At 42.1% G+C, this 25,945-nt stretch overlaps 1 protein-coding gene across 1 annotated transcript in view; it reads right to left on the reverse strand.

Annotated features, from left to right (window-relative positions):
• Window positions 1–247: 247 nt before the first annotated feature.
• PLCXD3 (phosphatidylinositol specific phospholipase C X domain containing 3) overlaps window positions 248–25,945 on the reverse strand; it is a 190,104-nt gene continuing 164,406 nt past the window's right edge. Inside the window, exon 3 of the mRNA XM_082261723.1 lies at window positions 248–804. Within this exon, the coding sequence (XP_082117849.1) occupies window positions 651–804 (154 nt within the window). The 3' untranslated portion in view covers window positions 248–650. The remainder of the gene's footprint in view (window positions 805–25,945) is intronic.

Raw genomic sequence — 25,945 nt, forward strand, 5'->3', positions numbered from 1 at the left:
TAGCCTATGACAGGTTTTCCTTGGCATGGGATCATCTCTTCCAGAAGCAGCAGAAAAGACCTGATGGTCAACCAAAGAAGAACATCCTTTTAACAAAGTTACTAATAAAACAGCTAAATAGCATCCAATTGGTTAGTTTTTAAGATTTATGGATGACAAGCCTGGATATTAACATTATTTACATAACCATTACTTTAAAAATAAAACAAAAATATAGGACAAAAATACTTGCTTTATCCACGAAGTAGGATTGTAGAGTTTCTATTTTAAAATGTATTTATGTATACATGACTCGAATATGATCAAACTGTGACTCATACTAGTAGCTATCGTATACCATCTTTTGTATACTTTGGTTTAAAGACAAAATTCCACCAAAAACAAAAAACAAACAGGAATTAAAGAAATGCCCTTTTGCTTTGAAGTTATTTTTTCCATTCTTATTTCAGTGGTGCATATAACCACATTTCATTTCTCAAAACTTTTAACAGACTGAAATGACTATTCCAAATTGTTTTCTATCTACAAGACCCAAACAGCTTGGAATCTTAGAATGTGATTGGAAGAGTTCTGTGTTTTGCAATAAAACATTTCAAAGACAAATACACTGCAGCATTTCATGTGTGTATAGCGGAAAGTGTATTGCATCATCAAGTAGTGCTGTCCTCTTCATCCAAGAGATGGTTCAGCTTGATGACTGTGCTGATAAAGTCACCTAGCTCCACGAAGTCTGCTGTAACTATATTGATCCCACTTTCACCCGGCTTTTGCGTCCGAACCCATTGCATCATGGAGGGAAGGGCCCTACAAAGGAAAAAAAGAAAAAAGGAATATTTAAATACAGAATAAAATACAAGATACAGGCAGAAAGTCTGGCTAATAGAAACTGTTTTTTTTTTTAATTCTGCAGTTTCCAATAGAACTCCTGGGTTATCTCCCAGCTCACTAAACAGGTAATCATGTTTCATTATCCAAGAAGCAGGTTGGAGGCTAAGAAATTATATAAGAAGTTGCATTTTGTGTGACCTGCTTGGCCGTATGGGCCAATAAGTGCTTATATCACAAAAATGATTAGCCTCTTAAAAAAAAAAAAAAAAATTATTAGCCTCTTAACAGAGGAGTTATAATTTGTCATAATGTTTTTTTCTAAATTTTCTTAAAAAAATTCTTTGTGTCCTTGACTTTCTGATAAGATTCTGGTCAACCCCAAGATTCCTAGTATCCCTGACTTTCGTAAAAGACTCTGATTAACCTAAAGATTTTCAGTGTCCCTGGTTTTCTGAGACGTTCTGAGTGACCCCAAGATTCCTGGTGTCCCTAACTTCCCGGGAAGATTCTGAGAAACCCTGAGATTCCTAGTGCCCCTGACCTTCTCTTTGAGCTTTTGAGGATGAAATCTGGTGCAGATCATCAAACAACGTCCAATGGGAATTCACCAGTCCTAGCAGGTTAACCTATCTGTATTATAGGACCGTCAGACACATCCCGATAGCCCTATAAATATCAGGTCCAGATCCTCCAGATGCAAAGGTTTGCTGATATTGGGAAGTTCCAAGCCCATATCACTTGTTATTGCAGACCTGAAATTTGTTGGTGAATTGATTGCTAATTTTACTTCCAAATCTCGTCAGCTATGACTGAGTGGCTTTATGCCTGGGGGCTTGCCACTGGTAACACCAGAAGGGCCATGAGCAATATTAAATAATTATCAAATCCTATATACAGTATATAATATTGCACTGGGAGAAGAATTGGATTTTAAATTTAGTCTGTCTTTCCTAGTTTCTCCCTCCCCTCCTTCCCCTCATTATCATGCTAATGACATTTAAAAAAAAAAATCCTTTCCATTTTTATTGCATATCTTATTTTAGACCAAGTGATGTCACTGGGTCTAAAATAGAAAACACAGTGATGACCCAGAGATGTAGACTGCATTTCCATGCAGAACAACCTAGGTAATGTCCACGTGTGATGCTGAGTCTTCATGATTGAAACAAACTGAAATACAATGAATGAAATGGGCTAACCAGGGAGAGTAAGGCTGGGACAGAAAGGGCTAGACATTGCTGGATGTCCCCCAACTAGGAAATGAGGCGAGCTCTATCTGACCTTAAGCTCACAGTGTGCAATTGAATCAGAGTAAGTCATTTCAGCAACTTACGGATGGTAAGGCTGGAGTTCGGTTTTAAAATGTATGTTAGGTCAATGCAAATCATACTCAGTACATCTAGGTCTAATGCACACAGATGTTTGCAGGCATTTGATATGCCTAGCAAAAAAATTCTGGTGTTTTCTTGCGCGGCAGCAGGTGCGTACAGCCTGCCATACAAGCGAATGGCTGTATGCAGTTATAGTCATGTAAATGCTGATGTCATGTTTCTGTGCATCGGTGTTTAACCGCATATTGCGTGTACAATGTATATCCTGAATACATATGTTTTGCATTCTGGAAATATGTTGCACATGCACGGGTAAATGCTGATGCACAGGAGCATTAGTATTTACACTACTCTGGTCATGTACAGCCATTTACTTGTGCGTGTGCCAGCAGCCACTTCCTGGGCACGGAAAGTGCCAGTAATTTTACTATAGGTATATAGCACCTACAATTGTTTATGTGTATGAGGCCTAATACATGTAAATGCCGCCAGTGCAGAAAAATCCATGTTGGTTCTGCCAGAGGTCCAGTGAGCTCCTATCTATTCGTGCACTCAGCTGCACTGAATCGCAAGCAGTAATACCAGCCCTTCTTAGTTCACCTCTGTAGATAACAGAACACCTACTCTTTATGGTATAGATATTAGGAGAAGGGAAGTGTTTTGTAGTCTTAGACAATTCCTGTACTAGAGTGACCATGCTGCTTCTCCATAGAATATTGAGTGGGTGTTGTCATCCTAGGACAGGAACTGTGTAGCTGCCAGGGTCAGGAGGTGAAAATAAAGGAAGAAACCGAGAAAAAAGAGTAATGCTGCCACCACAACTAAGGACTGATTGTAATAGAATTCATTCTTGCTTTTAGATTTAGATACCCCTTAAGTGCTCTTTTCCCTAAAGTTTTTCCCATGTGCTGGAAAGTATGTGGACTCCATGGGGTTGATTTACTAAAGGCAAATGGACTCTTCACCTTGAAGGGAAGTTGCTTTTTGCAAGGGAACTCTCCCCAGAGCTTAGTGATTCAAGTGAAGCTTTGCTGACTTCTATCATTCATCATGAGCAAGTAAAAGTGCTGTTTTTTTTTTTTAGTTTTTTTTTGCATGAGATTGGGTATTCCTTGCAATTAAAAGTACACTATATTCACTAAACCCTGGGGAAAATTCCCTTGCAATGCGCAACTACCTCTGCAAAGTGAAGAGCCCATTTACCTTTAGTAAATCAACTCCAATGGGTTCATAAGGTACATAGACCCTGATTTACTAAAGAAATTGAGCATGTTTAAATGTGATTTTTCACTTTTCACTTTGCGTGGGCATTTTTCCTTAGCTCAGTAAATGTGGTGAAAATTCACATTGCAAAGAGTTCCCAAGCTCGTACAAGGAAAATGTTAAAAACAATATTTTTGCCTGTGCATTATTGGATGAAGGGAGTCAGCGTAGCATCAATTTGCAAGGTGAAAAACATTTCTTTAGTAAGGCATTGTCTAATTTCATCCTATTTCCTAATGCTTTTTGACAGACCTTATTATATAGTATGGTAGTTTACAGCCTACTTCACATTGATAAATAACCTTTGTCTATTTGCTGGCCAAGCCTCCTCTCTGGGAAGCCTGATAATACGGCCATTGAACATTTATTGGAACAGTTTAGTGTGCCAAAGAATCATTTCTTCATCATATAATTATTGATTAGAAGCAGCAGAGTCCTTCCATGCATGTAATAGCGCCTAGTCACTCCAATGCTTCTGGCCTCCCAACTGTCTGTCAGGAATTTTATATCATCAGAAGTGTATACTGCCCACTCCTGCCTCTAATCACTAGATCCAATACACTGATGGCATCCTCAGGGGTGGGGGCTAGAAAAGGAAGAGCTGCCTAGCCTAGCTACAGTCCAATCCTAGCAGTCTAGCTGCCTAGCTTGCACCTCCTTTAACAGCGTTCTGCTCAGCCACTGAAGATATACGGCATAGGGGACATGCCTTCTCCTAGGAGGAAGTACCCATATGTTCTCCCAGCCTAGCCACTCATGTGTGGCCTCGGGGGCATGCATCGGTGTGATCTGTGATGGCTTTGTCCCACAGCACATGACAGATCGAGGTAATGGTACGCTGTGATTGACCCTGTAGCATGTGATTGCTGTATCCAATCAGAAGCCGCATGTTGCACCGTCAGCCCTCCTTCTGCGCACACAGAGAGTGTGTGTGAGGAGAAGGAGAGCTGATCTGTGCCTGTCAGTAAGGATCAGTGTGTTACAAGTGATACTGTGTTAATGTGTTTTACAGTCAGAACACACAGTGCAGCCAACTACAGAGCCTGATTGCAGCCACACCAGTGTAGCATCAACATTTGTAGCTGTCCCTAGTGCAGCATAAACATCTGTCATAGTGTCCCCAGTGAACCATCAACATCTGTCATAGTTTCTCCAGTGCACCATCAACATCTGTCAGTTTTCCCAGTGCATCAGCAACAGCTGTCAGTGTCCATAGTGTACCATCAAAATCTGTCAGTGTCCCCAGTGCACCATTAACATCTGTCATAGTTTCCCCAGTGCAACATCAACATCTGTCAGTTTCCCCAGTGCACCATTAAAATCTATCAGTTTCCCCAGTGCATCATTAAAATCTGTCAGTTTCCCCAGTGCACCATCAACATATTTCAGTGTCACCAGTGAGGAATCAACATCTGTCAGTATCCTCAGTGCACCATCAACATCTGTCAAAGTGTCAGCAGTGCAGCATCAAAATATGAACGTGATTTAAAAAAAATTGTAGACAAGCAAGGAAGCCTTTCAGATTCTGAACATGACAGATGAGAGTAGCAGGGAACTCTCACCGTCAGACTCAAATTCTGAATATGAAGCTGTGGATAGCAGTGGTTCAGTAACCAGTTCAGAGGAGGAAAGGATCCCAACAAAAAGAATAAGGTGATCTGAAGAGCAGAAGGGAACCACCAGCGGCGCTGTACATCTTGGTAAAGTAGCTGCAAAAGCAGAACAGTACACTCAGATAATAGGCCAAGTTGAGTGGGGTGTCACATTAGCCACAAAGGATTAGGGACCATACTAATGTCCCAGAGGTCTTTTCAAATCCTGTATGGCTTCCCTCTAAATCACCAGCATTTACAATCCCCCATTTATAGCACAGATAGGCCCTCAGATAGTAACCAAAAATATTATGCCCATTTATTTTTTTTAATTTGTTTTATTACCAGTGATTTATAGAATTTGTTTGTGGACCAGTGCAATCTACATGCCCAGCAATACATTATCAATAATCCAAATTCATTGTATGCCTGTGCATTTTAGTGGAAACCTGTTGTGGTTGAGAATTTAAAAATTTTCTTTGGACTTACACTAAATATGGGACTCACAAAAAAAAAAAATGGTTCCGCCTTATTTAAATCTAATTCGATTTCAATACATATATACAGAAAGCTGCTGCCCCTAGTTGAACAACTACCGGGGTAGAGTCACAGTTAAAAGAAAATAGGAAGTGAATGTGGTGCTGCTTTACAAAGGTAAATTATTATGCTGTAAAAGACTCTACAATTAGTGTTGAAGTGAATCCAATTAGTCCAATTAATTGATCATGTGTTCACAAAAATTTATATTTGTGAAAAGACCCATAAATGATTGTATATAACTCTATAAACACACCTCAATTAAAATGTTGGGCAACCAAAGAAAGTGAAAAGTGCTTATATCTACCAATTGGTAAAAAAACCAAATACTATACTTCGTACACGTGCAAAGGTATCCTCTAAAAAATATATAACATAAAAATTATAAATATTATAGAAATTACTATAAACACAAAAATATAGTCAGTTACTACTATAGTCCCTACTATTGGAAACACCTGTTGTCTAGCATTTTCCGGTTCAGTCTCTGCCATTTAGGAAGGACTTATCCAGCTGGATTTTGTCCAGGAGTAACACACTCCCCGGATGGAGGCACAGTTCATGCTTTTGAGCACAGATGTTCATATTATGCCCCGGATGCAATAATTGGTGAGCAATTCTTAACATTTTCGACGAATAAACAAATCCTTCTATATTCAATTAAAGAACTTATTTAAAGATCTATAACATGTTGTTTACATTTAGAACCTATTTTGGAGGTCACCATTTCTTAAAGGTCCCTGAGGAAGCCCGTATAATGGCGGCTAAACATGTCAGACCCATGTGACCCCGTTACCACAAGATATGGTTCTTCAATTGTACTATGTTGTATGACTGTACCAATGTTTAGTATCACTTTGTGATCTCATTTTATTATTGTTGTATTAATAAAACCTTTTGTATTTTATTCATTGTTTGTATTCTTATTTATCTATGTATGCCAAGTGAACTTCACCTTTAAAGTCCCACAATTTGGTGTATCCCTAATACAAATACGGACTCTTTGGGGCCAATACAGAGTCCGTTATCTTGGAAAACACCCATTCCTCCTCTACCTCTTCATAGTCAGCTCATAAACGGATTCACTTCAGCACTAATAAGTCTTTTACAACATAATAACAACTTACCTTTGTAAAACAGCACCCCATCCACTTCCTATTTTCATTTAAAAAAAAAAAATACACTATGCAATGATCACAAGGTTTCTACACTTCTTTTTTAAATCAAAAGAAGTTTTATTGAAAAAGTAAAACATTTAACAAAGAGACAGCACAGATAAGGTAATTTCAAGACATCTCTACATAGGCATATCGAAAGTATAAAAGCACATCGTATAGGCTTGAATACATTTTTTTATCAAGAAAAATAGTCTGGCATATCAATCTAGTCAATCAAGTATCTAGCCCCGTAACCACCTCAATCCAGGTGTGCCGGAATATATGCATCTCCAGCCATTGTCCTTTAGGAATTAAAGCCCGCGTACCCGGGTCACAAAAGACAGACTCATCCTTTTAGTAGTCGGTCCATTACCAGTTCGAGGGGGCTTAAGCCAGGTGTATCCAGCCAGGGACCCCAAATTTATGAGGACACCCCCTATGTTGATAAATTAATTTCTCTAGTCTAAGAGTTTCACCCATACATTGTAACCATTCCTTATATGGGGGGGGGTTCAGGGGAGTTCCAGTACCAAAGCAGCACCCTACGAGCCTGTAAAAGGGCCCTAGCGACTGCCTCACAAATAGGAGCCAGCATTTGTAAGTCATCCAATATACCCAAGAGATATGGCTTTGGCTCCAATGGTATAGAAATCATAAACACCTTGTTAATGGTGTCCAGCACTCCAACCCAGTAGATATGCAGTTTGGGGCAAGGTTTCTACACTTCATTGATATTTCCCTGTGCCCCTCCTGAAATCATCCTGTATATGAAAAGCTGTACACAATTAGGCCACTCATCAATTTTTATTCTAAAAAAAAATGTCTAAAATGCATATTCCCGACAAAAATATCTGTGTAAATGAGTTACCAATAGGTTGGACATTAAACAGTATATCCCTAGTAAGCAGGCCAGATACAGGATAAAGTTATACAAACTTTGTGAGAGGGCCACAGGGTTTATGAAGCAAAAGACAGCAAGCTGTAGCCCCATGTATGCTCAGCTTATGTGCAGGATCTTGTATCACCTCTTTACCAACAGATACAGTATACCACCTCTACGTGGACAATTTATACACTAGCCTCCCCTTTTTCCACAAGCTTTGATCTACAGCAAACTTTAGCCTGTGGTGGAGTGTGGCGGAACCACAAGCGCTTTCCACAAAAACTGGACATTATAACGAAATGTTGGTCCCTAAATGGAAGGATAAATGTGCATGTCCTTTCCTCCATCCACAAAGACCCATCAGTAGAAATCCAAGGAAGGCAAGGTGCAGTCTAAAAACCTAATTGAATATACGACAAGCCATACCCCCACATACAATCAGTTCATGGGAGGTGCGGATTATAATGGCCAATTGTTACAGCCCTACCTAGCCACCAGAAGATCAATCTATTGGTATGAAATAGTGTCCATATACCTGTTCCAATTGGCCCTGTAAAAGTCCTACATCATCTGTTATAAGTCCACATAAAGGCATGGCTCCTTTCTAAAGTATGAAGAGGAGAGGACCAGCGACAGCTCAGTGGTCACTTAATTGAACAAGAGGGCTTGTAACAGCCCTGATTTATCAGGCCCAGCATCTGAGCACCTTTTTTTTTTGATGCAGTGAGTAGGCTGCATGAAAGACACTTTCTCAATATTATCCCTCCTGCCCAAACAGGCCAACCCTCGCCCCCCAAAAATATCATGTGTGCACCAATAATAGAATACAGCGTGATACCAGATACTGTTGTCCCCAATGTCCCTCCCAGACTGGCCTCTGTTTAGGACACTGCTTCCTTATCTACCATACCTCACCACAATCTTAGTAAAGGTATGGTGAAGATATTTCTCATGTGTCCAACTACCTGCCATTTTACTGTATCTGATGTCATACGTACCGACCACTTGCCTGTTTTCTCAACTGTGTTTCTGCTTGCTGCCTGGACCCACCATTTGCCTGCATACTGACCATGCCTCTGCCAGCTTCCTGAACTGACCTTGGCCTGTTTGAGGTGTAATTATATGTATGCCTATGCTGTGTGTTAGAAATATCCTATAAAATTACAACTTTGTGTAAAAAATACATTTTCATTTTCTTTCCACATTTTCCATAAACTTGTGGCAAAAAAAAAATAAAAATAAATTTTCATTATGCCTCTTAGAAAATACATTGTGGGTGCTTGCTTTATAAAATGTGGTTATTTTGTTAGTGTTCCCACAGGACAGGATGTTGCTCCAGGGACTCAAAAAATGTCATAGGTAGTCAGGAAATCAGATACAAAATTTATGCCCTGGAACTCCTGAAGGTACTCCTTGAATTTTGGGAATGGGTTTTGAGGTGTATTTATACAAAAAAAAACGTGTTAAAATAACAATTTTGTGAAAAAAAAAAAAACTATTGTATTAACTATGATCATTTACAAGAAAATTGTGGGGAAAAAAAATACAACTTCAAAAAACTCACCATGCCTCTTACTAAATGCCTTGGCCTATGTATTTTCCAAAATGGGGTCATTAGGGGGGTATTGATATAGGCCATTAGTACATCAGGCTTGATTCGTTTTTACAATACTATAATTATATACAGTATACCATAGTTTGTAGGCTCTATACCATTCACAAAGACTAAATAATAAAAACTGATTTGGATTTTTTTTTCAAAGAAATGTAACAGATTACATTTTGGCTTACATTTATGAAGAAACATTATTTATTTGCAACATTTTATAACAAAAACTAAAAAAAATGTTTTTTTTTCTTCTTTTATATAGCAAAAAAAAAAAACACCCAGTGGTGATTAAATACCACTAAAAGAAAGGGTTATCTGTATCATGTTTTAAAAAATGATAAAAAGTTTGTTTGGTTACAGTGTCGCATGCCGAAGTAAATGTCATTCAAAGTATGACAGCTCTGAAAAGTGAAAATGGCCTGGACTGGTGGGGGGTGAAACAGTCCCATCTTGAATTGGTTAATATGCTAGCTGCTTCTCAACCACATAGCTCTGTTGAAGTGAAAACAGTTGCAGGTTGTCCAAAGTGAGTGCCGTTTACAACCCACTGTTTCAAACTGTTTTAACCGCTTGCCGACCGCCGCACGACTATTTACTGCGGCGGTCAGCCCCTCACAGGCAAAGCGACATAGGACTACGTCGCTAGCCTGTGAGGCTCTAGGGAGCGAGCGCGCGCCGCCGGAGGCACGCTCCCGCGCGGTCATGGACCGTTACACCGGAAGAAAGGCAGGCGGCTAATGTAAACAAAGCCGCCTGTCATTCTTCCCTGTGTAAGAATGGAGATCACACGGTTCTACTATGTAGGACCGTTGATCTCTGTTCTTACACTAGTAGCCACAGCCAATCACAGTTAGAAACACGCTCCTAGGGACATACTTAACCCCTCCCGCTCCAATAGAGTTAACTCCTTCACTGCCAGTGTCATTTTTACAGTAACAGTGCATATGTATAGCACTGATTACTGCAGTAATGTCACTGGTAACCCCAAAAGTGTCAAAAATGTCAGTCAAGGGTCCGATCTGTCCGCCGCAATGTCGCAGTCCCGCAAAAAAAGTCGCAGATCGCCGCCATTACTCGTTAAAAAAAAAAAAAACAACAAAAATGACAAAAATATTTCCCTTTGTTAGTAAACGCAATAACTTTTGCGCAAACCAATCAAAATACGCTTTTTGCGATTTTTTTTACCAAACATAGGTAGCATAAAACAAATTGGCATAAGATGTTAAAAAATTTTGATTTTTACATTTTTTTTGGGGAATTTCATATAAAAAAATGTGAAAAATATTGTTATTTTTGCAAAATTGACGCTCTTTTTTTGTTTATAGCGCATGATCAAAAAATCGCACAGGTGATCAAATACCACCAAAAGAAAGCTCTGTTTGTGGGAAAAAAAGGACGTCAAATTCGTTTAGGTACAGCGCCGCACGACCGCGCAATTGTCCATTAAAGTCACGCAGTGCCTAATCGCAAAGTAGGCCCTGGTCAGGAAGGGGGTAAAATCTTCCGGGCCTTAAGTGGTTAAGGATAATGTTGCCTAAGCCTAGGTTCACTTTAACCTCCCTGGCGGTATGATTCTTTTGTATTTTAGGTGCTGAAAGCGGTACCATTATTTTAGGTGCTGAAAGCATGTAATTCTTGTGAATGAGCAGCCCAAACCAACTGTATACATTTATTATACATATTATATATATATATATATATATATATATATATATATATATATATATATATATATATATATATATATATATATATGTATGTATACATATATTATATATATATATATAATATATATATATATATATATATATATATATATATATATATATATATATATATATATATATATATATACGTATATATATACGTATATATATATATAATGTATACAGTTGGTTTGGGCTGCTCATTCACAAGAATTATGTGTATATATATATATACGTGTATATATATATATATATATATATATATATATATAATATGTGTGTGTGTGTGTGTATATATATATATATATATATATATATATATAATGTATATGTGTATATATATATACGTATATATATATATATACTGTATATATATGTATATATATATATATATATATATATATATATACATATATTTACATAAAAAGTACAGTAAAACTGCAGGAAAGGGCACTGGGGGGTAATGTAATGTGATTTTATTTTATTTTGAACGATATCAGTGTGTTTGGTGCATTTTACATTCGAATTTGCCGCCGGTTCCACCCCCCGGCGGACGTCACGTCGCCGGAGACGGAAGCCGGGGCTGGCAGACGATCGGGAGAGAGCTCCGCCGCCGCACACCGCCCGCAGTCTTCGCTGGATCCTGGAGAAAAGGTAAGTAAAACCTCCTCCAGCATCCAGCGATCTTCTTAGCACTACCCCGAGTGTGACTCGGGGTTACCGCTTTTGGCACTAAAATCTAACCCCGAGTCACACTCGGGAATACCGCTAGGAAGGTTAAAACACATCTTATCTAGACCATTCATAGCTAAGATTGTTATACTTTTCCTGTTTTGACGGGGGCAAGATTTTGCATTAGGCATTAGGCATGGTAGGCTGGTGCTTGCAGGCTCCACGATAGGAGGTGCACCAGTGTTTGTAGGTTTCATTTATACAGGAACTGCTGTCAATGCTCCTGTTTAAGTATAAACAAAAGCTGCAAGCACATATTTTGTCTATAGATTGCATATAAAATAAAATAATTTTGGCAAGACAAAATTGTCTACAGAAAATCCTGATTGTCATAAAAACAAAAATATGCATTATTTTGTTATCTTATGTAATGACAAAGCTACTGCAAAACCAAGCGGCCCATAACCAAAATGTAAACATTGTTCTGGTTCAAAAGGGGAATGCACATGTGGATGCTGAATTGTTTAAAACTGCCTTCTGCCCTATCCCTGGTACCTCCAAATCAATTGTTACTCAACTGTGATTCCTGCTAAATCGGCAGAAATTTGAGCTGTGGGCACCTCTTAATACCACTGTGCTGGATTGTAAAAATTGTCAGTTTAATAGTGATTCCATTTAATGAGATACAAACACTGTTCAGGCATTCAAACAGTCATGGCTGCTGGAATACAATATTTTTAGCATGCTAGAGGAATCAATTGATTTTCTCTTGTTAGTCCCAGGCATTTATGGATAGCTTTAATGCACCAGATTGTCTGTGCCTACAGGCTTTTAGATCACCTATAGCTACTGTTTTCTTTCTCAACCTTGATTTTATACCTAGTAATCCTTCACTCCTCTTGCTAGATCATGCATTTGGTTAGAAGCATGGCCTTGAACTACCTAGATAAGTTACTATTACTTGTATTAAAAAAAATCAGGAATTGCCACAATTTTTTACCTTAGTTACAGGGAAAAACTGTAATAAATAGCATTTAAAATGTGTTTTACAATAAACATTTAGTTGAATTAGATGTTAAAGTAGCTCAGAAGGTATACTGATTGAACATACACTATCATTTCCCTTTAATGCCAGGACTAATTTCTATGGTTTGCACACTGTCTATTCATGTGTTAATATCTTTCAAACTCCTAATTATATCCGAATAAATTTTGACATGATGTTTGATTTCATGCCTTATTAAAGTAAAAAAGAAATGGAAATGTCAAGCAGTGTTAATTTTGTGTCAAGGCAGTTTCCATACACTACCATTACCAGTAGTCCTAACCCAACCACATCCCAAACTGCACCATAAAACTAGGCCTAACCGTAGTCTTAGGCTTGAACTTCACGTAATCAGCTAATTATTCAAATTAAATACATATATCAGACCTGTTTTACCTGACAAGGATTTGTATTTCTGTGACTCCGGTTCTGAGATTGACACAACTCTGCTCCACAGTATGGCCCTATCTAGCGGGAAAGGGGACCCAACCTTTTTTGCTGTAGCTTTATTTTAACTCTGTTACTTTGCGCTCTCCACCAATCAGCAAATTGCTCATCTCAGAAGTTAAACAAAATACATTTAATAATGCATTAATGATTGCAGAGTTGCACCTATTTGTGTAATTTATTTTTGTTCAGCCTTAAATATGGAGTTTTTCATTGCTGATTTGTTTCTTAAGGTGGAGAAGCCAGAACTCATCATTATAATTTAATCACTACTTAGTGAGCTACAAACACATAACATTGCTATAGTCAGTGAATCACCCTGTAGTAAAGGGAGAATAAAAAATGACTGCTATATACTGTATGTTTAAAGCAGATCTTCACTGCATCTAAGCACCACAAACCAAAAACACTATCTCCATGCTTTAGTTTGGTGAGAAATCACTTTGAAATACACCCCCTAGCATTTCTGGGTGTGGCCATCTTGAGTAAGGGCAAATGATTCATGTAGCATTTACTTCCTGCTCTTAGCTATGCATGAAGGTGAGTGTGCTGAGCTGTGAAAACCCCTCCTCTCCTACCCCCGTCCTGAAGACTCCTTGGATGTATGACATCATTTGACTAGGCATGAAACCAGAAATTAACTGAACAAATGTAAAAAAAAAAAGTTTAAAACAAGTAAATATGATGTAATTTGTATCTATTTACTAACGCTAGCAGCATGAGGATTACAAATATTCAATATTGATTGGGAGAGTGAAGTTCCACTTTTCCGCACCCTTTGGCTTGCCTACATGCAGGTCCCAGATTAATTCATTTAATCGCATGAATAAGTTGATGCAGGATATCTGGACGGATCCAACTCCTTTCCACTTCTCTTCTCCTTTTCTTATCCCTTTCTCATTGTTTTCTTTGACTTGCGCCAGCCTTGACTTCACGCTCTATTAGCTTTCTTTCTCCTTTATTTAAGTTATCAATGTTTACTTCTGGGGGCCCGGAGTCCCTTCTGTGGGAACGTTACAATGCTTGTTAATGAGTAGAACTTTGTGAACTATGTTCACTGGATGTGGGCTTTCCAACCTGGTGGGCCTACTTCCAGTGATTATGTTTTGGGATGGTCTCGACCTCAAAGTCTTGGGTTTTTTTGTCCCATATTATGATTCAAGGGATGATTGTATGGACGACCACCTCTCTGTGTTTATAATGTTCTTGTTGTTCTATATCCATGTTATAACACAAAACATGTTAATCCTGTTCACTTCCGTTGGTGGACAGATGTTCACCTGTGATCTTAGAGAAGACCTAACCCAATTGCCAATATTTTCTGTCACTCTGTTTCCCCCCACTTATGCACAATTTCTTATTGTCTAAACAGCGCATGCAAGGATTGTTTGCTGCTCTGCACAGTGCTCGTTTTACTTTTATTCTGTTCAAAATATTAATAAAAACAACTGAAAAAGAAAAACTGTAATTGTAGCTCCCTTATTTCTATTCCAGAAGATTTCATTTACCATAGCATTAAAAGGTAATTAATGTCCATATTGTGGACATTCAAATATTTGCATACCCTTATCAAGAAGTAAATAGGCTTTAAAACAAGCATTCACTGACCTCTGTTGCTGCGGGTAGCGTGGAGCAATTACTTCTCAAAGTCTACAACAGAAGCACATTCATTACTTTTAGCAGCTCAGCTAATACTTTTCATTATTCTCAACAGTGACTTGGCAGCCTGGCACCCTTCTAAGCTCTAATGTAGCAGGTACACTGGAAGACAGGTGGAAATACAGAATGCTGAGACCCAATCATAATATTGGACAAAAAAACCCAAGACTTTGAGGTCGAGACCACCCCAAAACATAATCACTGGAAGTAGGCCCACCAGGTTGGAAAGCTCATATCCAGTGAACATGGTTAACGAAGTTTTACTCATTACCAGGCATTGTAACGGTCCCACAGAAGGGATTCAGGGTCCCCAGATATAAACATCAATAACTTAAAGAGGAAGTAAACCCTCCTCTGACACTTTTACCTATAGGTAAGCCTATATTAAGGCTTACCTATAGGTACTGTAAATATCTCCTAAACATGCACCGTTTAGGAGATATTTACCTTACATGCAGCCAGTGATGTCACTGGTGCATGCGCTCTGAAGGAACGGCCCCTGGTGCCGTTTCTTCAGAGCCCCGTGCCGTGACCGTCGGCTCCCGCGTGTGTTTGCGCGCGAGTGACGTCACCGCGGCTCCGGCCAATCAGATGGCCGGATGCCGCAATCCCGTATCCCATACAGGTGAGCGGGCAGCACGGCGGGGCTCGTTCTTAGGTAAGTATTTCATAATGAGCTAGTATGCGATGCATACTAGCTCATTATGGGTTTCTCTTTCAGGTTGCAGCAAAAAAAAAAAAGTTTCATGGGTTTACAACCTCTTTAAATAAGGAGAAAGAAGGCTAATAGACGTGAAGTCAAGGCTGGCAGGACTCAAAGAAAACAATGAGAAAGAGATAAGAAAAGGAGAAGAGAACGACTCCAGTGCTTCTCTTGTGGCTATTACTTTATAGTGCCTACAGCTGTGGAAGTCAGCAATGGCTTTTTTCAAAGTTCATTTGTGTTTTATTTAGAATATGTTATTAATTGATTGCCCATACATGGCCACACATTTAAAGCTGACGCCAGAGAAGCTGATGTCTGTCTACAATAACAGACATGACAATGTATGCCTTGCCATACTTTTTTTATCTGTGTTAATACGTGCTTCCTACTCCCAGAGGTCTGCTGACAGCTCTGCGATTGTTTCAGCACACCTCAGTCCATACAGTAATACAAGAAGCAGTTCACTTTTACGGACTGCAGCAACTACACAGCATCTCTAGGACACACACACTTGGAAATATTATCCTACAGTGCAGGGATTGATATCACAGGTCAACTCTGGGGGACAAGGATGGGCTCTTAGCTCAGAGGCTTTCCAGGAACTACTCTGGGGGACAAGACTTGGCTCTGAGCTCAGAGACTTTCCAGGAACTACTCTGGGGGACAAGGCTGGGCTCTGAGCTCAGAGACTTTCCAGGAACTACTCTGGGGGACAAGGCTGGGCTCTGAGCTTAGAGACTTTCAGGAACTACTCTGGGGGACAAGGCTGGGCTCTGAGCTCAGAGACTTTCCAGGAACTACTCTGGGGGACAAGGCTGGGCTCTGAGCTTAGAGACTTTCCAGGAACTACTCTGGGGGACAAGACTTGGCTCTGAGCTCAGAGACTTTCCAGGAACTACTCTGGGGGACAAGGCTGGGCTCTGAACTCAGAGGCTCTCCAGGAGAGCTACCGGCACTGAATAAATCTAAATTGCCAAGGTAGGGTAAGGCAGATGTTTTTCTGGCATTAGGCTCTGTAAGCCTAAAATGACAAATGGGCACCAAAATTTGCAAGTGAGCTGTGATCGTGGCACCCTAGGTCATGGTTTATGATCTCCTACCACCTCTGTACTGCTTTTCCATATATTCCTGTGTACAATCTACTATATGGATGGTGACAATAAAATGCTGTAATCACACATTATAAAAGATTTACTTGGACTGGGGAACTAGGAAGTTCAATTGAAAGGGAAAGCACCAGCTGGCTATGTGAGTTGTCTGGATTGACTATACAATATTGACATTTAGGGGCTGATTTACTAAAGCTGGAGAGTGCAAAATCTGGTGCAGCTGTGCATGGTAGCCAATCAGCTTCTAACTTCAGCTTGTTCAATTAAGCATTGACCAAAATAAAACAAAAAAAAAACTGGAAGCTGAACATCAGGTTTACATCAGTTTTCATGTGGGTTTCAGTGAGTTTTTAAAGCCTGCTCACATATGTGTGGGATGGCCGCAATGCGATTTGAAAAAGAGTCCTGTGCAATTTCAGTCCAGTGCAGATGTGATTTCTAATCTCATACGCAAAAATTCCCACTGGAATTGCCCCTGAACTGCTGAATGAAACCGCAATCCGGCCCGCACATACGTGAACAGAGTCTGAATGTATCAGGTTTGGGTATTGGAGCATTTGCATGAGTACAAGTACTCTTGCAAATGCTTATTATTGGCACCGATACTCATAGCGCTATCAGTGCAACGCTATTGACATTTTATGATATATGTGTTTAAAAGGTTATTTTTAATAAGAAAAGAGCAGAGTGATTTTGGAAAAACTTATCTTAAAAAAATTACAGCTTTTGTAGAAGTTTACCAGCAGAATGCAGAAACTCTCTGACTCTACCACGTCTCCAGAGACGTAATTGGTATCATACTGACACACACACAGAAATAGTACTAATAACTACTAACCTACTAACACAGACAGAAACAGATCCGTAAAATACTGAATTTGCTATCCATGACATTTTGCTAAAGCAGAAACTTTCAGTAGTTTAGTTTATTTAATTTTGTGATCTTTATATTTTATTTTTTCTACCTATTTTTGTGAGATTCAAATTCTCTTTATTCGTGTGCTGTCTATTTAAATGTTTTTATTTTACTTGTTTTCACTTTCTGTGTTTTTTCTTTCTGCAAAAAAAAAAAAGTGAAATAATGAGGCTAATAAGGAGCTATAATGGCACAAGAACAAGTCCAGAGTAGATTGAAATGTGCATCTGTAATACTCATAAGTCATTAAAGTCCACTGCACCCTTCAAAACCACCAGAAACCATGTTAAAGCAGAAGCTAAAGTATTTGTTACCCCAACATTTCATATTCCTGATGTGTGTCTTGTATTAAAACTATCCTGTTCTCTTTATATTTCTGCCTTCATGGGAATTACCTGGTGATCCTGCCAGTCCCCCTACTTTCCTATTTCAAACTGACAAAACTAGGTATGGGAGCACATTCATCCCAGTGAGGTCAGTTTTCTGGCTGTGCTGGGAGAATAGCCTTCCTCTCCTCCAATTTCCAAGACATGTGCTGACATGTCCTCCTGCAGAGAAGGTAAGTGCCTGCTGTGCAGCCTCGTGTGTGTGCTGGATAGGACGGGGATGGGGCGGCTGCATATAGATGAATTGATATTTCCATATTTCCCCTGCTGCCGCTGGATGAATCTCCTCCTCTCCCTCCTGCAGGCATCCAGCAGCAGCAGGAGAAATATGTATATATCAATTCATCTATATGCAGCTGCCCCATCCCCCTCCTATACAACTTATTTTACTGGCCCCCCAGTTCTCTCCAACCCCCCCAGTGCTCTTAACCCCCCCAGTGATCTTAGCCCCCCCATTGCTCTTAACCCCCACACTTCTCTTAACCCCCACACTTTTCTTAACCCCCCACTCTTAACCCCCCACTCTTAACCCCCCAGGGCTCTTAACCCCCCCCTCACTGCTCTTAACCCCCCCACTGCTCTTAACCCCCCCCCCAGTGCTCTTAACCCCCCCAGTGCTATTAACCCCCCGTGCTCTTTAGCTCCCCCCTTGCTCTTTAACTCCCCCCAGTGCTCTCTACCCCCCGGTGCTCTTTAGCTCCCCCCCGGTGCTCTTCAGCTCCCCACAGTGCTTTTCATCTCCCCCTATGCTCTCTGGCTCCCCCAGTGCTCTCCACCCCCCTGTGCTCCCTGGCTCCCCCCCCCTCAGTGATTTCCAGTTCCCCCCAGTGCTCTCCAGTTCCCCCTCCTACCCCCATGCTCTCCATCCCCCTGGTTTTCCCTGCCAGCCCTAACGTGCTCTCTACACCCTGCATTTTCCAACCCCCCCTTAATTCTCTCCAGTTACCCCCCTTGCCCTTCAGCTCCTCCAGTGCTCTCTGCTTTCCCTGTGCTCTCCGGCCCCCCTAGTGTTCTTTTATCTTCTATCATGTCTGCAGTCTCTGACCTTCTCTTGTATCACATCTGCAGTCTCTGACCATCCCTTGTATCATGTTTGCAGTCTCTGACCATCTCCTGTACTATGTCTGCAGTCTCTGACCATCTCCTGTATCATGTCTGCAGTCTCTGACCATCTCCTGTACTATGTCTGCAGTCTCTGACCATCTCTTGTATCATGTCTGCAGTCTCTGACCATCTCTTGTATCATGTCTGCAGTCTCTGACCATCTCCTGTACTATGTCTGCAGTCTCTGACCATCTCCTGTACTATGTCTGCAGTCTCTGACCATCTCTTATATCACGTCTGCAGTCTCTGACCATCTACTGTATCACATCTGCAGTCTCTGACCATCTCCTGTACTATGTCTGCAGTCTCTGACCATCTCCTGTACTATGTCTGCAGTCTCTGACCATCTCTTGTATCATGACTGCAGTCTCTGACCATCTCTTGTATCATGTCTGCAGTCTCTGATCATCTCTTGTATCATGTCTGCAGTCTCTGACCACCTCCTGTATCATGTCTGCAGTCTCTGACCATCTCTTGTATCACGGCTACAGTCTCTGACCATCTCTTGTATCACGTCTGCAGTCTCTGACCATCTACTGTATCATGTCCTCAGTCTCTGACCATCTCTTGTATGTCCTCAGTCTCTGACCATCTCTTGTATCACATCCGTAGTCTCTGACCATCTCTTGTATCATGTCTCCAGTCTCTGACCATTTCTTGTATCAGGTCCGTAGTCTCTGACCATCTCCTGTACTATGTCCGCAGTCTCTGACCATCTCCTGTACTATGTCCGCAGTCTCTGACTATCTCCTGTACTATGTCCGCAGTCTCTGACCATCTCCTTTAGCATGTCTCCTATCTCTTACTCATACTTAAACACATTGCTAATAGTATTAGCTATCTGTTAATGCCAAAGGTAGGACTGTGCACGGGAGGCAGAAAGTGCAGAAGGGGGAACTGTGATTAGAGAGACGGGGGGAAGACTGCAAGGGGCACTGTGATGGGGGGCTGTGAATTTTGTGCAATAAATATTCTTGAAAACAATACAACATTTTTGTGGGCGTTTTTACATTTTAAGGTGGGGGGGGGGGGTGCCAGATATAGGATTCGCTCTGGGTGCCAAATGCTCTAGGTACGCCACTGCCCCCATGTGCTTGTATGCATGCCTGACAACACCGAGGCATGCTTCCAATGATACGACGGACAGTGTCCTGGGGTATATCCTCCCAGATCTGGATCAGGGCATCACTGAGCTCCCGAAAAGACTGTGGTGCAACCTGGCGGCATCAGATGGAACAAAACATAATGTCCCAGAGGTGTTCTATTGGATTTAGGTAAGGCGAGCGTGGGGGCCATTCAATAATATCAATTCCTTCATCCTCCCAGGACCCACTGCACCAGCGTAGGGTCTGACAATGGGTCCAAGGATTTCCTCCCGATACCTAATTACAGGCTAGACAATAGCACCCTGACTGCCGAGGTCTGTGTGTTCCTCCATTAATATGCCTTCCCAGACCATCACTGACCCACAACCAAACTGATCTTGCTGAACAGGCAGTATAACATTCTTTACGGCTTCTCCAGACCCTTTCATGTCATAAAATGCATTAAGGTGAAAAGCCTTGACTATTTATAACCACTTTAATTCAAAGCAAAATTACCCATGCATCCATGTCTCAATACATTTTTTTGTTTAGAAATCACTTCATAAAACACCTTTCTAGCATTTCTAGCCACAGCCATCTTTAGAAAGAGATGATTCATGTAATTATATCAAAACAGAAATCGCACTGGCAGAACCAATATCAACAGCTGGCAAAAACAGTTGGATAAATTACATACAGATATATAAATATACATTACAGCGCTTATTATAAAACATGTGTAGCACCCTCCAAGATAGGTGCTCGGAAAAGCATATTTGTGGCCCTCTCTGCTTATCAGGAGGGCCTGATCTATTAGTTTAGCCTGTTACATGTTTCCAAGTGTGATTCACTGGGTCTGAGGGAGTGTCCCCACTGCAGCCAATGAGGGAGCTCATTGGACAGTGGAGGAAACCTAGCCAGTGGCACACTCTAGTTTATATCAGTTCCAGTGGGAGGGTATTCCTGCAATGCATCCTGGGATTCCACATAAATTGGAAGGGAGCATGTGACAGGGTGTCTTTTGGTGGGAGCATCAGTCCCAGGAGGAGGTGACTGCTGTCTCTCCTCCTGTAAAAGTGAGAAGGTGGTCCAGGCAGTCGGCCTAGGGATTGGAGGTTGAGCTGGGCTGCAGGGAATCCAGAGTTGCTGACCAAGTAGATCTGCTGGGCAGAGATCTTCAGGAAAAACAGTGTCGTGATTACTCAAGATCTGCCCAGGGGTCTGCCTAAGAGAGGGGACCACTCCAGAGAGGACAAAGGGGATCCAGGAGCCAGCTAACCAGGAGAGTACAGTAAAGGGGGTGCTAAGTAGTAAAGCCCTGAAGTTTGGGGAGTAAAGGGGGCGCTAGAAAGGGCCCTGAAGTGTTCAGTAATACAGTTTGCCTTAAAGTCAGCTACCTCAGGAAGGATTACTTTGGGGAGCTCAAATGGACTTTTCCACAGTCAGAGGTGAAGTTCTAGTAACTGGCCTAGCCGAGGTCAGCATCAGTCAGCATTAACCAGCATCAGTCAGTGTTAACCAGCGTCAGTGAAGAGCTAATCAGTGTCAAGCAGCATTTTTCAGTGTCCCTGCCTAATTGTTCAGTTGTTGGAGTATCCCACTTCTCCCTTCTCCCATCCAAGTTCTCAAATAAACCCTAAAAAAACAAAGAAACTGGACTGGTTCTTATCTGAGGTGCTCACACTTGAAAAACATGCTTAAAGGTACTGTTGTTGCTAGCAGTAACCCAGGGGGACCCACACTCAGCAGCTCCCTTGGTAGTAGTGCTACACATACAACCAAATATTGTGTAATAATTTAGCAAACGTAAAATGAAAAATCTGAATTATAGTCCTAATCAAAATCCATGTAAAGATAAGAAGAATCTTGGGAGTCTGGATGCTTGCAATACCAACGTGAACCGCTACCAGAGATTAACAGGACTCTTACCCGAACACTAGGACCCTTTATATCTGGGGTTGGCAACCCGTCGATCACAATCTACCTATCAATCGCGGGAAGCCGACAGGTAGATCACGACCAAGGCTGTGCTGAGCCGTTCCCCCAGTTCCAGGGGAAGAGTCTAGCAGAGCGGAGTGAGAGGCAAAACAGTGCAGGATGGAGGGCAGGAGCATGGCAGATGCTTAATTTACTTTGCAAGGCAAGTAAACCAGCAGGTGATTATTTGCTAGGCAGTGCTAGAAACCACTCCTCAGCTTGTTAACAGCATCGTACTGCCTCTCACTCCTTTGAGATGTTCAGCGGCTGAAAAGTAGAATAGAGCTGCCTACAGCTGTGTGTTGTGAACACCTCTTGGTGGGCAACAGAGGAAACAGCAATAGAGCGGCAGAGTACACCACTGGGAGGGGGGGGGTGGAGTCAGAGAATAGTGCTATGCAGGGAGGGGGAGAGGGGGCAGAGGAGAGGACACTATTGTGGGGAGGAAGGATTTGCAGAGGACACTGCTATGGGGGGAGGAGGATACTATGGGGGGGGGGGTTTGTGCAGAGGACATTGCTATGGGGGGCAGAGGACACTACTGTGGAGGGGGGGATTGGAAGAGCACAGATCAATGGGGTGGCAGAGGGCACGCGGGGGGGGGGGGGAAGAGGTCACTACTGTAGGTAGGGTGGGTGGCAGAGGACACTGCTACGGGGGATGGGCAGTACAGAGGGGAGGCAGAGGACACTACTGTGTTGGGGGGAGTTCAGTGGACACTGCTATGGGGGGGCATAGGGCACTACAGAGGGGAGGCAGAGGACACTACTGTGTGTGTTGGGGGCATGCAGAGGACAGGGCTATGGGGGGCAGAGGGCACTACAGAGAGGGGCAGAGAACATTATTGTGGGGGGGGGGCAGAGCACACTTCTATGGGGGGGGCACAGGACACTACTGCTGAGGAGGGTCAGAGGACACTACCATGTGTGTGGGGAGGGGGGGGGGCGCAGACCACACCACAATGGAGGGGCATAGTATATTATTGGAGGGGGGACGTGAAAGAGGGCATAGGACACCACTGTGGGGGGGGGAAGACGATACTAGTGTGGGGGGGGGGGGGTTTGAAGCTAGGCATAGGACACTACTGTAACACAATATGTGTTTTTATTGGAGGCTTTATTTTTTTTTTAAAGGACGACGGCAACAACACCCCCTCATCCCACCCCTCACCCCCTGGGATCTTTTATTTCCTACAAGTTGTCCAGGTAGATCTCAACCTCTGACAGGTTAAATACCCCTGCTTTTTATAAAAACATATGCGCATGTGGGCATGTGTCAGCATAGTATCCCATCAAGTAGCTCAGAGTAGTCAAGCATATCATAAAAGAGACCTAGGGAAACCACCAAAATAGTGTAAAATAAACAAGCACTTAATATAAATACCGATCCTTGGAATCAATCTAAACACTTCCTGGTTCCAATGAGCTTGGTGGCGTTATGAGCGTAAACCCTGCCCCCATGATTTATGTAGCATTTGCTTCCTTGAATCCATCTGCCCTTAGCTCAGGAATGCAGGCAGGAGGGTGTGCTTAGCTGAGAATGCCCCCCTTGTCTCCTCCAGTTGAAAGTAAAAAAAATGCCCATGGAGATTTCTGGGATGCATGACATCATCCTGGCCTAGGCCAGAAACCAGGAAGCATAATAAAAAAATACAATTATTGGTTGGACTCAGTGTAAAAAAAATAATGACTAAAAATCTATTGACATCAATTAAAATAGTGACAGCAGCACACACTGAACTTTCACAAACAGATAAAGTAAATATACAGAAATGTGTTGTGCTATCAAAACAAAGAGAAAGTACAGCAACAATCCAATATAGTGGTATTATTATTAGTACATAAAAACCATCTCATGCAGGATAATTTGCTAGTAAATAAAAAACCATACCCCTACACCCCTGGATGACGCCCTATCGGACGAAATGCATCGGGTGGAGCTACATCGGTGACGGAATCACGCCCACCAGGGTGATGATTATGCTGATTTGTTCATATGCTTGATTGTACCTGTCTTGTGTGAGTAGTACTATTTTTATTAAATTGATGAAGTTTTATAATACTACACTAGGAGTTCCTCCTTTATCTCTGCATTTCCCATTGAGTATGTGTCCTGGAGTGTGCCATCCATTCATCCCAACAGTTTCTCCCCGAAAGTTCAGCCAGGCCCCCAGATCTGAGTACCTACTTGCTGGTAAACAGTTTGTGAGTTGAGTATGCACTCAGTTGTGGAATGGTACAGGTCTACACATGAAGATTGGGGTGATATATACAACTACCTCAAGAACTGTCTTGCACTGATCACTATTTATGTTGGACTGACTTTGCACTGTGCAGTTTATCAAATTATTATTATTTTTTAAATGCTCTTCGTGAATTGATTGTTCTTTTATAATACACAGTTACATAGTGAGTCTTACCAAGGGAAGGGGGATAAAAGAGGGACACCAGGAAATCAACTCAAAGCCCCTAAGTCGGGATATGAGGATGTGACATTGATATTGTGGAGTATAACACCTATAACCCGACGGTATATGACCTGTGAGCCAAGCAACTGGAACAAGAATCAAATAAAAAGAAAAGAGAAGTTGCAAATATGGCTCCAACAAGGGTAAGGTGTGTATAAAATTTGGTACTTTATTGAGGTAAAAAAATTAAACATATGAAAACCAACAACATCAAGGGTACATGATTAAGGCTCCATGTACACGGGACGCTGGAAATGGCCGTTTAGGAGCAGTTGGGCGTTTTTTTCAGAAGTCCCTGAACGCAGCTCCATGTTATCTTATCTGTCCATTTACACATGGTCGTTTACAGTCATTTGCAGGCAGTTGCGTTCAGGGACTTTTTTTAGAACGCAATTATATTGCGTTCGAACGTGTGTTTCCCGACGTTTCAAACGCAGAAACGCGGCCGAACGTGACTAAACGTGACTGAACGTGATGAACCTACCTTCAGCCACGTTATACGTTTTTTTTCTTCCATTCAAAATCAATGGTTCCCTATGGGAGCCTATTGATTTGAATGGAAGTCGCACCGCAAGTCGGATCCGACTTGCGGCGCGACCTGCACTGTGAGAATCTTGAGGGGGAACTCCACACCAAAAATGGGAAAAAAATTGCGTGGGGTTCCCCCCCAGGTTCCAAACCAGGCACTTCGGGTCCGGCATGGAATTTGTTGGTAGCCCCCCACGCCGAAAAAAGGGCGTGGGGTCCCCCCCAAAATCCATACCAGACCCTTATCCGAGCATGCAGCCCGGTAGGCCAGGAAAGGGGAGAGGACGAGCGAGCGGCCCCACCCCCCCTGGACCACACCAGGCCACATGCCCTCAACATGGGGGGGTGTTGGTGCTTTGGGGCAGGGGGAGCTCTGCACCCCCCACCTCAAAGCACCTTGCCCCCATGTTGATGAGGACAAGGGCCTCATCCCCACAACCCTGGCCGGTGGTTGTGGGGGTCTGCGGGCAGGGGGCTCATCGGAATCTGGAAGCCCCCTTTAACAAGGGGCCCCCCAGATCCCGGACCCCCTCCCTATGTGAATGGGTATGGGGTACACTGTACCCCTACTCATTCACCACATAAAAGGCAGTGTATGGAAATAACGACAGGAGACGTTTTGGAAAGTTTTATTAAAAATCTTCATCCGGCTCTTCTTGTCTTCTCCTCTCCGGGGTCTTCTCCTCTCCGGGGTCTTCTGCTCTTTTGCTGTCCCCTCTCCGGGGTCTTCTGCTCTTTTGCTGTCCCCTCTTCTGCTGTCCTCTCTTCTTTTCTTCTCCTCTCCGGGGTCTTCTCCTCTCCGGGGTCTTCTGCTGTCGGCTGTCGGCTCTTCTTCCTCCGGTCCTCCTCCGACGACGTCTCCTTGATTATGAAGATCTCCGGTCTCTGCAGCTTGTTATATAGCCATTAGGGCGTGGCCACGATGACGTCATCGGGAG

This window comes from Pelophylax lessonae (genome assembly GCF_965119305.1).
Source record: "Pelophylax lessonae genome assembly, chromosome: 1".
Taxonomy (NCBI): domain Eukaryota; kingdom Metazoa; phylum Chordata; class Amphibia; order Anura; family Ranidae; genus Pelophylax; species Pelophylax lessonae.